General features: G+C 38.6%; 1 protein-coding gene across 1 annotated transcript in view; it reads right to left on the bottom strand.

Annotated features, from left to right (window-relative positions):
- Positions 1-12,044, bottom strand: part of LOC106566240 (adhesion G protein-coupled receptor E5) — a 41,471-nt gene extending 29,427 nt beyond the window's left edge. The window contains exon 1 of the mRNA XM_045690736.1: positions 11,688-12,044. Coding sequence (XP_045546692.1) covers positions 11,688-11,718 — 31 coding nt within the window. The 5' untranslated portion in view covers positions 11,719-12,044. The remainder of the gene's footprint in view (positions 1-11,687) is intronic.
- Positions 12,045-15,000: the final 2,956 nt, after the last annotated feature.

Raw genomic sequence — 15,000 nt, 5'->3', positions numbered from 1 at the left:
GTGTGATATCATGATAGAAAGATTGTGGTTAGACAGCAGGCCTCACACACAGAGGGTTTTTATGACACACACACACACACACACACACACACACACACACACACACACACACACACACTCAAAGGGTCTTTATGAAGTAATATATCAACAAGGTCTCACAGTCTCACGTCAGAATTAGACGTTTACCCATGTTTCTCAAACATCAAATTTCGAATTTGTTCCAAACGTCCAGACACTTCAGAACAAACTTCCTTTAGGTTTTTTTGGGGGGGCTATTTGTTGTTCCATGTATGAATCTATTATGCGTTTCTATGGGCTAATGGCATTAAGGCCATTTTATCAAATCATTTCTGTATATGTTTTTAAATAAAGGGGTCCTAACAAATAGCTAAATCACCTTGGTATGACCATCTTAAAACAATTCCATGATGTTAGCTTAGTAGAACCCCCCTACTTGAAGGTAACAGTGCTCACTGTTGCCCCTAGTGGCCGGTTTCCAAGTAATTTCCCGACGTCCTCAGACATGGATGGAAATCGATTAGCGACTTGTATCACAGGAGGTCTGGCTGGACATATAGACTACCTCCCTTCAACAAAAGACACAGTGTTAGAGTTCATCTCTCTCTTCCTCCCTCCTTCTTCTCTCTCTCTCTTCTCTCTGTCTGTCTTTCTATGTCTCTCTCATTCTCTAGTTTTTTGTCTGCCTGTCTCTATTTGTCTTTCCTTTTCCCCTTCTGTCTCCCTTTTGTCTTGCTTTTCTCTTGCTTTTGTCTTGCTCTCTCTTACTCTCTGCCACTCATTCTCTCCCTCCCCTTCTCATTCTCAATTTTTAATTCTCATGTTTTTGTCAGTAACTCTCTCCCCTCCTCTATCTCTCTCTCTCTCCCTCTCTCCCTCCCAGTCTCTAGACTAAGAAGTAGACAGTAGAAGTAGCTAAATCTGTAGTCATATCAGACCTGGGTTCAAATATTATTTAAAACATTTCAGATCCTTCCATTTCGAGCCTGTCTGAAGTGCCATATGGGCAGGGTTTGTACTGTGGCCACAATTCTATTGGTCTAGATTAACAATATGCAATGATATCGAGTAGTATTTGAACCCAGCTCTGACTCATTCAGAGACTCTCCAGATAGACTAGTGTCAATGCTGCCACTGTGTTGCTTCCTGGAAACAGAGACATTCTGACAACAATAAATAACAGAACATACCCTGAACATAGCATTACATCCATAACATAACTACCTGAACATAGTACTACATCCATAACATAACTACCTGAACATAGTACTACATCCATAACATCCATAACATAACTACCTGAACATAGTACTACATCCATAACATCCATAACATAACTACCTGAACATAGTACTACATCCATGACATCCATAACATAACTACCTGAACGTACCTTAAATTCAGTAACACATAACATAACATACTAACTTATAGCATAACATAACATAGTAGCTAACGTATATTAAGATATTATCTTAACCTGAACACATTATAACATTAAAACAACATAACAAAGCCTAGTATAATATAACAACACATGCTGACCCCTGAGAACTGCCAATCTGTCTATAAACACAAGAAATGTCTACATACACACTAAAACTGTCCATTAACACTAAAATTGTCTATACACACTAAAACTGTCTATAAACACTAAAACTGTCTATACACACTAAAACTGTCTATACTCACTAAAACTGTCTATACCCACTAAAACTGTCTATAAACACACTAAAAATGTCTATACACACTAGAACTGTCTATACACACTAGAACTGTCTATACACACTAAAACTGTCTATACACACTAAAACTGTCTATACACACTAAAACGGTCTATACACACTAAAACTGTCTATACACACTAAAACTGTCTATAAACACAGAAAATTGTCTATGAACACTAAAACTGTCTATACCCACTAAAACTGTCTATAAACACACTAAAACCATCTATAAACACACTAAAACTGTCTATACACACTAAAACTGTCTATAAACACACTAAAACTGTCTATAAACACACTAAAACTGTCTATACACACTAAAACTGTCTATACACACTAAAACTGTCTATAAACACTAAAACTGTCTATAAACACACTAAAACTGTCTATACACACTAAAACTGTCTATAAACACACTAAAACTGTCTATAAACACACTAAAACTGTCTATACACACTAAAACTGTCTATACACACTAAAACTGTCTATAAACACACTACACCTGTCTATACACACTAAAACTGTCTATAAACACACTAAAACTGTCTATAAACACACTAAAACTGTCTATACACACTAAAACTGTCTATACACACTAAAACTGTCTATAAACACACTACACCTGTCTATACACACTAAAACTGTCTATAAACACACTAAAACTGTCTATAAACACTAAAATTGTCTATACACACTAAAACTGTCTATACACACTAAAACTGTCTATAAACACTAAAACTGTCTATAAACACACTAAAACTGTCTATACACACTAAAACTGTCTATAAACACACTAAAACTGTCTATACACACTAAAACTGTCTATACACACTAAAACTGTCTGTACACACTAAAACTGTCTATAAACACACTAAAACTGTCTATACACACTAAAACTGTCTATACACACTAAAACTGTCTATAAACACACTACACCTGTCTATACACACTAAAACTGTCTATACACACTAAAACTGTCTATAAACACACTAAAACTGTCTATACACACTAAAACTGTCTATACACACTAAAACTGTCTATACACACTAAAACTGTCTATAAACACACTACACCTGTCTATACACACTAAAACTGTCTATAAACACACTAAAACTGTCTATACACACTTAAACTGTCTATAAACACACTAAAACTGTCTATACACACTAAAACCGTCTATACACACTAAAACCGTCTATACACAGTAAAACTGTCTATATACATTTTAGTCATTTAGCAGACACTCTTATCCAGAGCGACTTACAGTAGTGAATGCATACATTTCATAGAATTTCATACATTTTATTTCTGTGCTGGCCCCCCGTGGGAATCGAACCCACAACCCTGGCGTTGCAAACACCATGCTCTACCAACTGAGCTACAGGGAAGGCCACACTCAAACGGTCTATAAACACAGTAAAAATGTCTATACACACTAAAACTGTCTATATACACACTAAAACCGTCGATAAACACTAAAACTGTCTATGAACACTAAAACTGTCTATGAACACTAAAAATGCCTATACACACTAAAACTGTATGAACACTAAAAATGTCTATACACACTAAAACAGTCTATAAACACGCTAAAACGGTCTATACACACTAAAACTGTCTATAAACACACTAAAACTGTCGATAAACACTAAAACTGTCTATACACACTAAAACCGTCGATAAACACTAAAAACTGTCTATGAACACTAAAACTGTCTATGAACACTAAAAATGTCTATACACACTAAAACTGTCTATAAACACACTAAAACTGTCTATACACACTAAAACTGTCTATACACACTTAAACTGTCTATAAACACACTAAAACTGTCGATAAACACTAAAACTGTCTATGAACACTAAAAATGTCTATACACACTAAAACTGTCTATAAACACACTAAAACTGTCGATAAACACTAAAACTGTCTATGAACACTAAAAATGTCTATACACACTAAAACTGTCTATATACACACTAAAACGGTCTATAAACACACTAAAACTGTCTATACACACTAAAACTGTCTATATACACACTAAAACCGTCGATAAACACTAAAACTGTCTATGAACACTAAAACTGTCTATGAACACTAAAAATGTCTATCCACACTAAAACTGTCGATAAACACTAAAACTGTCTATGAACACTAAAAATGTCTATACACACTAAAACTGTCTATATACACACTAAAACAGTCTATAAACACACTAAAATGGTCTATACACACTAAAACTGTCTATATACACACTAAAACCGTCGATAAACACTAAAACTGTCTATGAACACTAAAACTGTCTATACACACTAAAACGGTCTATATACACACTAAAACTGTCTATAAACACACTAAAACTGTCTATACACACTAAAACTGTCTATTTACACACTAAAACTGTCTATACACACAAACTGTCTACACACACAAACTGTCTATAAACACACTAAAACTGTCTATATACACAGTAAAACTGTCAATACTGTCACGTCCTGACCAGCAGAGGGAGTAGTTGTTTAGTATTTGGTCAGGACGTGGCAGAAGTGTGTTGTATGTAGTTTCTAGTTGTTCTGTTTCTGTGTTAGTCTTGTGACTCCTGATCAGGAACAGCTGGATATCGTTGTTCCTGATTGGGAGTCATTTATTAGGTGTGTTTTTTTCTCCTGGGGTTGTGGGTTGTTTATTTTACACTGCTAAAGTATCTGTATAGCCTGTAAAACTGTTACTAGTCGTTCTTGTTTATTGTTTTCCCGTGTTCACTTTATTCAAATATAATTAAAGATGAGCATACATATCCCGGCTGCGTTTTGGTCTATTCAACACGGCTACATTCGTGACAGATACACACTAAAACTTTCTATACACACAAACTGTCTATACACACTAAAACTGTCTATATACACACTAAAACTGTCTATACACACTAAAACTTTCTATAATGTTATTTATTTATCTTAGATAGGGTTGTAACATTCACACTATTTCCATGGCTGGTAAATGGTTGGAATATTCTATAGCCATTCAACAATAACTGACAATGAATTATGAAATACCACCTCTCTCTCTATTTGTCACTCTCTCACACACATACTGTACACACACACACACACACACACACACACACACACACACACACACACACACACACACACACACACACACACACACACACACACACACACACACACACACACACACACACACACACACACACACACACACACACAGAGAGAGAGAGATAGTCAAGTTCCAAAGATATACAAGGTTAAACTCACCCAGAATAAGTAGAAGAGTTCTGGACCCAATCTCAAAGACAGACTGGTATTATATCCACACCAGAGAACTAGTAAGATCTTAATAAAACTAGTCCCACAAGAAGAATCAGTCTCAGATTAAATCTGTTTTACAGTTGAATTCAGATGAAAGAAAATCCCAGCTTAACAAGGTTTTTATTCCGTATGATCTATGGTGATAACATGAACAGAAGAAAAAGACAATGACATTTCTCTCAGTGAGCCTCGTGGTTGGAAAAACGACTATTTTGTTCTCCTTTCTCCCTTTCTCTTTCTGTTAGAGCCCACCCCTTTCTCTCTGATTCACACTCCTCTTCTTTTTCACCCTTATCTCTCTCTTGCCCTTTCTGTTTCACTCGTATTTTTCAATTCAATTTAAGGGCTTTATTGGCATGGGAGACATATGTTAACATTGCCAAAGCATGTGAAATAGATAATAAACAAAAGTGAAATAAACAATCAGAAAATAACATCCAGCATTACACTCACAAAAGTGACAAAGTAATAAAGACATTTCAAATGTCATATTATGTCTATGTCTATATGCAGTGCTGTAACGGTGTAAAAATAGCTTCTCCAGGTTAATCTCTCTGTAGGAAACGTCTATTTTCTGGATTTTGATCATTAGCAGGTATCGTCCTAATTCTCCTCTGCGTGCATTATTTGGTGTTTCACGTTGTACACAAATTATGTTTTTGCAGAATTCTGAATTCAGAGTCTGAATATGTTGTCGTTCCAATTCTGTGAATTCATGGTGGTTGAGCGGACCCCAGGTCTTTTCTGTGCGCTCTAGGGCAACTGTGTCTAGATAGAATTTCTATTTCTGGTCCTGGCAACTGGACCTTTTTTGGAACACCATTATTTTAGTCTTACTGAGATTTACTCTAGGCGCCCAGGTCTGACAGAATCTGTGCAGAAGATCAAGGTGCTGCTGTAGGCCCTCCTTGGTTGGGGACAGAAGCACCAGATCATTAGCTAACAGTAGACATTTGACTTCAGATTCAAGTAGGGTGAGGGCGGATGCTGCAGACTTTCCCCTTTGTTTATTGTCTATTCCATTTGCTTTGGAAATGTAAACATATGTTTCCCATGCCAATAAAGCCCTTTGAATTGAATTGGGAGAGAGGGAGAGATAGAGCGAGAGAGACAGCGAGACAGAGAGAGAGAGAGACACCCACAAACACAATAATACTGACATTAGTTGGTTGTACTGATGTGTTGTTGAGTGTGTATAGTTCTAGTTCTGCAGATTCCGGGACACTGTGTGTGTGTGTGGGGGGGGGGTTGTGTGTGTGTGTGTGTGTGTTTGCGTGCGTGTGTGTTTGCGTGCGTGTGTGTGTGTGTGTTTGCGTGCGTGTGTGTTTGCGTGCGTGCGTGTGTGTTTGCTTGCGCGTGTGTGTGTGTGTGTTTGCATGCGTGTGTGTGTGTGTGTGTGTGTGTGTGTGTGTGTGTGTGTGTGTGTGTGTGTGTGTGTGTGTGTGTGTGTGTGTGTGTGCGTGTGCGTATGTTTGTGTGTGTGTGTGTGTGTGTGTGTGTGTGTGTGTGTGTGTGTGTGTGTGTGTCTGAGGGTGTGATCATAACTGAAAGACTGTGGTTAGACAGCAGGCCTCACACACACAGAGGGTCTTTATGAAGTGATATATAGACTACCTCCCTTCAACAATAGACACCGTGTCAGAGTTCATCTCTCTCTTTCTCCCTCCTTCATCCCTCTCTCTCTCTCTCATTCAAAATGTTTTTGTCTGTCTGTCTGTCTGTCTGTCTGTCTGTCTGTCTGTCTGTCTGTCTGTCTGTCTGTCTGTCTGTCCTTTTTCATCTCTCTTGACCTCCTCTCTCTCTCCCTCTCTGCCACCCTCTCTGTCCCTCCCTGAGACGTGGATGTAGATTAAGTCAGTTCCCTGCACCTCTCTGATTCATTAAACACGGAAGACACATTTCTGTTGACTACATTACGTTGTTCAACTGACTACACACTTAGAAAAAAAGGTGCTATCTAGAACCAAAAAGGGTTCTTAGACTGTCCCCATAGGAGAACCCTTTGAAGAACCCTTTTTGGTTCCACGATAGAACTCTTTTGGTTTCCATGTAAAACCCTCTGTGGAAAGGGTTCTACATTGAACCAAAATGTATTTTCTATGGGGACAGCAAAGAACCCTTTTGGAAGCATTTTCTCTAAGAGTGTAGGTATTCCCTTGAACTCCTTCTCTATATATTTCATCTCATGATTTTGTCGGCAGCTCTCTCTCCCACATCTCTCTCTCCCACCCTCACTCTCTCTCCCCCTCTCCCCGTCTCTCTTTCACTCTCTCCCCCTTCCCATCTCTCTCTCTCCCACCCTCTCTCGCTCTCTCCCCCTCCCTCCCCCTCTCCCACCATCTCCCCCTCTCCTCCCTCCCCTGTCTCTCTCTCCCACCCTCTCTCTCTCTCCCCCTCCACCCTCTCTCTCCGTCCCTCCCCCTCCCACCTCTCTCCTCCCTCCCACCCTCTCTCTCTCACCCCCTCCCTCCACTCTCTCTATCACCCTACTCTTCAACCCTCCCCCTCTCTATCCCCCCGCTCTTCACCCCTCCCCCCCTCTCTCTGTCGCTCTCTCTGTCATCAATCTAGTCTAAGAGGTAGAGAGGAGAGTAGAGAAATCTCTACTCATATCAGACCTGGGTTCAAATATTATTTAAAACATTTCAGATGCTTTCATTTCCAACCTGTCTGAAGTGCCATATGGGTAGGGTTTGTACTGTAGACACTATTCAATTGGTTCAATTATGCCAGGCAAGCTCAATCAAGCCCAGATAAAGTATTTTTAATTACATCTAGTACTATTTGAACCCAGATCTGACTCTTGGAGGTACCCTGCAGATAGCCAACTAGTGTCAGTCCTGTTACTGTGTTGCTTCCTGGAAACAGAGACATTCTGACAGTAATAAATAACAGAACTACCTGAACATAGTACTACATCCATAACTCCATAATATAACTACCTGAACACAGTACTACATCCATAACATAACTACCTGAACATAGTACTACATCCATAACATCCATAATATAACTACCTGAACATAGTACTACATCCATAACATCCATAACATAACTACCTGAACATAGTACTACATCCATAACATCCATAATATAACTACCTGAACATAGTACTACATCCATAACATCCATAACATAACTACCTGAACATAGTACTACATCCATAACATAACTACCTGAACATAGTACTACATCCATAACATAACTACCTGAACATAGTACTACATCCATAACATCCATAACATAACTACCTGAACATAGTACTACATCCACAACATCCATAACATAACTACCTGAACATAGTACTACATCCATAACATAACTACCTGAACATAGTACTACATCCATAACATCCATAACATAACTACCTGAACATAGTACTACATCCATAACATCCATAACATAACTACCTGAACATAGTACTACATCCATAACATCCATAACATAACTACCTAAACATAGTACTACATCCATAACATCCATAACATAACTACCTGAACATAGTACTACATCCATAACATCCATAACATAACTACCTAAACATAGTACTACATCCATAACATCCATAACATAACTACCTGAACATAGTACTACATCCATAACATCCATAACATAACTACCTGAACATAGTACTACATCCATAACATAACTACCTGAACATAGTACTACATCCATAACATAACTACCTGAACATAGTACTACATCCATAACATCCATAACATAACTACCTGAACATAGTACCACATCCATAACATAACTACCTGAACACAGTACTACATCCATAACATCCATAATATAACTACCTGAACATAGTACTACATCCATAACATCCATAACATAACTACCTAAACATAGTACTACATGCATAACATCCATAACATAACTACCTGAACATAGTACTACATCCATAACATAACTACCTGAACATAGTACTACATCCATAACATCCATAACATAACTACCTGAACATAGTACTACATCCATAACATCCATAACATAACTACCTGAACATAGTACTACATCCATAACATCCATAACATAACTACCTGAACGTACCTTAAATACAGTAACACATAACATAACATATACTAACTTATAGAATAACATAACATAGTAGATAATGTATATTAAGATATTATCTGAACTTAACTGAACACATTATAACATAAAACAACATAACAACGTTAAAATGCAATCGGTAGCATAATATAATAAATGCTGACCTCTGAGAACTGCAAATCTGTCTATACACACTAAAACGGTCTATAAACACACTAAAACTGTATATTTTACATTTACATTTTAGTCATTTAGCAGACGCTCTTATCCAGAGCGACTTACAGTAGTGAATGCATACATTTCATAAAAAAAATTGTACTGGCCCCGCATGGGAATCGAACCCACAACGCTGGCGTTGCACACACCATGCTCTACCAACTGAGCCACAGGGAAGACTTGCCCTGGAGGCAGGTTGGCATTTATTGTCATGAATCTTGCCCTGGAGGTAGGTTGGCATTTATTGTCATGAATCTTGCCCTGGAGGCAGGTTGGCATTTATTGTCATGAATCTTGCCCTGGAGGCAGTTCAGCAAAGTATTCCCTAGCTGGCACAGGCACAAAGTAATACAGTCCGATTTTAATCCTAACCTCACCCCTAACCACACTGCTAATCCTTCCCTTAAATTAACACCATAAAACAACATTATTTTCCACAGCCAATTCTGACTTTGCAGCTGACATATCTAGAGGAAATCGCACAGTTCTGCCTCCAGGTCAAGATTCATGACAAACGTCAACATGAGACAGGGAGAAGCAATGTAAAAATCAATAACGAAATTGTTTTCACAATTAACATGCTTTTTCTTGTTTCAAGTATGTTTTATTATGAAAAGTACAGTATAACCATGTATACTTGTACAACTATGGAGCGTATGTCCACATATAATTGTACAATTTGTTTTTCCCAACATAAAAGACAAGAAATGATCACATTGGTATTTTAACAGTGTTATTGTAAGAGTTTAAATGTTTAAACAGAGGATACATCTAAAACAGGATAAAACAAGTGCAGTATGTTGTGAGAATGTTACTTTAACGTCAACTCATAACGTCACACTATAACTTCATGGGAGTCTTGTATATAAAACACACTAAAACTGTATATACACACTAAAACTGTCTATACACACTAAAACTGTCTATAAACACACTACACCTGTCTATACACACTAAAACTGTCTATAAACACACTAAAACTGTCTATACACACTAAAACGGTCTATAAACACACTAAAACTGTATATAAACACACTAAAACTGTATATACACACTAAAACTGTCTATACACACTAAAACTGTTTATACACACTAAAACTGTCTATACACACTAAAACTGTCTATGAACACACTAAAACTGTCTATAAACACACTAAAACTGTCTATACACACTAAAACTGTCTATACACACTAAAACTGTCTATACACAATGAAACTGTCTATACACACTAAAACTGTCTATAAACACACTAAAACTGTCTATACACACTAAAACTGTCTATAAACACTAAAACTGTCTATACACACTAAAACTGTCTATAAACACACTAAAACTGTCTATAAACACACTAAAACTGTCTATACACACTAAAACTGTCTATGCACACTTAAACTGTCTATACACACTAAAACTGTCTATACATCCTAAAACTGTCTATACACACTTAAACTGTCTATAAACACACTAAAACTGTCTATAAACACACTAAAACTGTCTATACACACTAAAACTGTCTATAAACACTAAAACTGTCTATAAACACTAAAACTGTCTATATACACACTAAAACTGTCTATACACACTAAAACTGTCTATATACACTAAAACTGTCTATACACACTAAAACTGTCTATAAACACACTAAAACCGTCTATAAACACACTAAAACTGTCTATACACACTAAAACTGTCTACACACACTAAAACTGTCTATATACACACCAAAACTCTCTATTCACACTAAAACTGTCTATACACACTAAAACTGTCTATGCACACTACACCTGTCTATAAACACAGTACAACTGTCTATACACACTAAAGCTGTCTATAAACACACTTAAACTGTCTATAAACACACTAAAACTGTCTATACACACACTTAAACTGTCTATATACACACTAAAACTTTCTAAATACACACTACAACTTTCTAAATACACACTAATCCTGTCTATACACACTAATATAGTCTATACACACATAAAATTGTCTATAAACACTAAAACTGTCTATACACACTAAAACTGTCTAGAAACTGTCTTGCATATAGTCTCGTAGTTTATACATGTATTAGATAGGGTTGGAACATTCCCACTGTATACAGGGTTGGTACATGGTTGGTAAATGGTTGGTACATGGTTGGTACATGGTTGGAATATTCTGTAGCCATTCAACAATAACTGACAATGAATGATGAAATACCTCCTCTCTCATTTTGTCACTTTCTCTCACGGACACACACACACACACACACTCACACACACCCCACACACACGTACGCACAAACACACAGCTAGTCAAGTTCCAAAGATATACAACGTTAGACTCACCCAGAATAAGTAGAAGAGTTCTGGACCCCATCTCAAAGACTGGCTGGTATTATATCCACACCAGACAACTAGTAGGATCCTAATAAAATTAGTCCCACAAGACGAGTCAGTCTCAGATTAAATCTGTTTTACAGTTTAATTCAGATTGAAGACAATCCCAGTTTAACAAGGTTTTTATTCCGTATGATCCGTAGTGAGAAAATGAATAGAAGAAAACAAAAAAAAAAATCTTCCCTCTCTTTTCGTGAGACACGTCTTTGTGTGAGCCACGTGGGCTTAGAAAAACAACTATTTTGCTCTCCTCTGTCCGCTCCCTCTTTCTCTATCTGAAGTTCAGTCTCAGCCTGTTAATGCCCGCCCCTTTGGTTCTCCTTCACTTCTCTCTCTCTCTCTCTCTCTCTAGGGTGTTGACTTCTCTGAATAGCTTCTGAAACCAAGCCAAGTGGAACATGGAGCTGAGAGAGAGAGAGAGAGAGAGAGAGAGAGAGAGAGAGAGAGAGAGAGAGAGAGAGAGAGAGAGAGAGAGAGAGAGAGAGAATCTAAACAGCTGCTGTTCTGGAGTCTTTGCCAGTAGGTAATCTAAGTCTCTCTCTCCCTCTCTCTCTCTCCCTCCCTCTGAATTTTGACTTCGAGAAGGTAGGTATGAATCTTACTCTTTTGGTACAGGGAGGACAGTTGACCCCCGCTCCCTTTTGCACCACCACCCCCTACCTTCCCCCCAATCCACCCTGTGTGTAAAGGGTCGTAAAAACTCTAAAATTCCAGGAGAGTCTCTGGCCACATGGCCCATAGAGAGACACAGGAAATTCTTCCAACACATAGAATTGGAGAGCCAAGCGACATTTTGTGTTCTGGAGAAGGAATACCAAAAAGATACCACGGCAAAAAAAAATAAGGCATATCAGCCAAAGTCACAGAATGACACTTGATCCAGACAGACAAGCTCACCTTCTGCTCTGTTCATTCGTTGGGCATCATTACATTAGAATTATTTTTTTACATCAACATTTTTCAGAGTATTTTTAACCAATTATAAAATCAATTTGACTTTGTTTTTACCAATATAACTACATAACAACATAATAGTAATCATTTATTTGAACATTACATTTCTATTGATGAACTGGGTAAATCAAGATGTAGCCTTGGCCTGTTCACAGTAAAGGTGAATGCATATTATTCAATAGGAGTGTGTGTGACATTGAGTCATTGAGCTTGTTTTGACTGATTTTCATGAAAAACAATTTGTTTCCATGTGGCACTTATTTCACTATACTGATCAACAACATTTGCACAGAAGTAGCTGCTTTGATAAATGCGTGTGCTGTCTCTTTAATCAGTGATGACATCATTCATGAGGCAAGAGAGGCGAGGCCGGTCTGAGTATGATCTGAGGGAGATAGATTAGTTGTGAATGAAGTTTCTGGTGAAAATGGTTTATGGTTTCACAAACAAAGTACTAAGGTAGTGAATTGATGTTGGCAGCGTAATGTCGTTTTGTTTGTCTTGCCGACATAGTGGTGAGCACAATAAAACATGTGGCACAGACAGGGGTCACCCACCACAAGACTCTTCACTTGGTCCAGAGGATTCTCCATACCACTCTGTTCTCTCTAAAAACAATGATGGGATTCGATTGTTAACGTAGCTACGAGCTGTGGCTTAAAACAGACTCATAAACGTTTTCAGTCAGATATTCACATACATTTTGAATTGAATAACGTTGCTAGTGAACAGAGCTGTAACGATTTGACACTTGGGGAGTTTACACATTCTGGGTGATGCGATGCAACGTCGTCAACCCACTGGCTTCTTCTCTGCTGAGCTCTCATTGGCTATAGCTGATCACCGTTCTCAAAACTTGTCGCTGCACATCTCACACTACAAGAACACTACAGATTTAATGACGATAAAATCAGATATGCTTGAAAATATCGGCACGTCTGGGAAGGCTCAAAGACGGGATCAGGAGACCTCAGATTGCATCTCTGACCCGTTCACACCAGTAAGCAACGACATGGGGATTTTATCTCCGATCTCTAAAAAACGGAAGCTAAATCGTATAGTGCACGGCCAGCTGAAGAACAGACACGGTGTGATGACAGATCTCTGTGATTTCCTCCAGGTGGATTTGATCATCTGACTCAACAGAAGTATAGAACCAGTAATAAAGGGTTCAAAGACTATTTGAAATCACTGAAAATAATTTAGGTGGGTTTCATTGAGTTTGTAAGTAATCCAACAATTTCATAACAACTACCTTATACACACAAGTGTAAAGGAATGAATAAGAATATGTACATATAAATATATGGATGCGCGATGGCCAAACGGCATAGATGGTATAGAGTACAGTATATACATGAGATGAGTAATGTAGGGTATGTAAACATTATATAAAGTGGCAATGTTTAAAGTGAGTAGTGATACATTTATTACATCCATTTTTTTATTATTAAAGTGGCTAGAGTTGAGTCAATATGTTGGCAGCAGCCACTCAATGTTAGTGATGGCTGTTTAATAGTCTGATGGCCTTGAGATGGAAGCTGTTTTTCAGTCTCTCAGTCCCAGCTTTGATGCACCTGTACTGACCTCGCCTTCTGTATGATAGCGGGGTGAACAGGCAGTGGCTCGGGTGGTTGTTGTCCTTGATGATCTTTTTGGCCTTCCTGTGACATCGGGTGGTGTAGGTGTCCTGGAGGGCAGGTAGTTTGCCTCCGGTGATGCGTTGTGCAGACCTCACTACCCTCTGGAGAGCCCTGCGGTTGTGGGCAGAGCAGCTGTCGTACCAGGCGGTGATACAGCCCAACAGGATGCTCTCGATTGTGAATCTGTAAAAGTTTGTGAGTGTTTTTGGTGACAAGCCAAATTTCTTCAGCCTCCTGAGGTTGAAGAGGCGCTGTTGTGCCTTCTTCAACACGCTGTCTGTGTGGGTGGACCATTTCAGTTTGTCCGTGATGTGTACGCCGAGGAACTCAAAACTTTCCACCTTCTCCATTACTGTCCCGTCGAAATGGATAGAGGGGTGCTTCCTCTGCTGTTTGCTGAAGTCCACGATCATCTCCTTTGTTTTGTTGACATTGAGTGTGAGGTTATTTTCCTGACACCACACTCCGAGGGCCCTCACCTCCTCCCTGTAGGCTGTCTCGTCATTGTTGGTAATCAAGCCTACCACTGTAGTGTCGTCTGCAAACTTGATGATTGAGTTGGAGGCATGCATGGCCATGAAGTCATGGGTGAACAGGGAGTACAGGAGAGGGCTGAGAATGCACCCTTGTGGGGCCCCAGTGTTGAGGATCAGCGGGGTGGAGAT

This window comes from Salmo salar, chromosome ssa12, assembly GCF_905237065.1.
Source record: "Salmo salar chromosome ssa12, Ssal_v3.1, whole genome shotgun sequence".
Classification (NCBI taxonomy): Eukaryota; Metazoa; Chordata; class Actinopteri; order Salmoniformes; family Salmonidae; genus Salmo; species Salmo salar.
The sequence above is the reverse complement of the archived record's forward strand: the minus strand, read 5'-3'. Positions and strand labels throughout refer to the sequence as shown.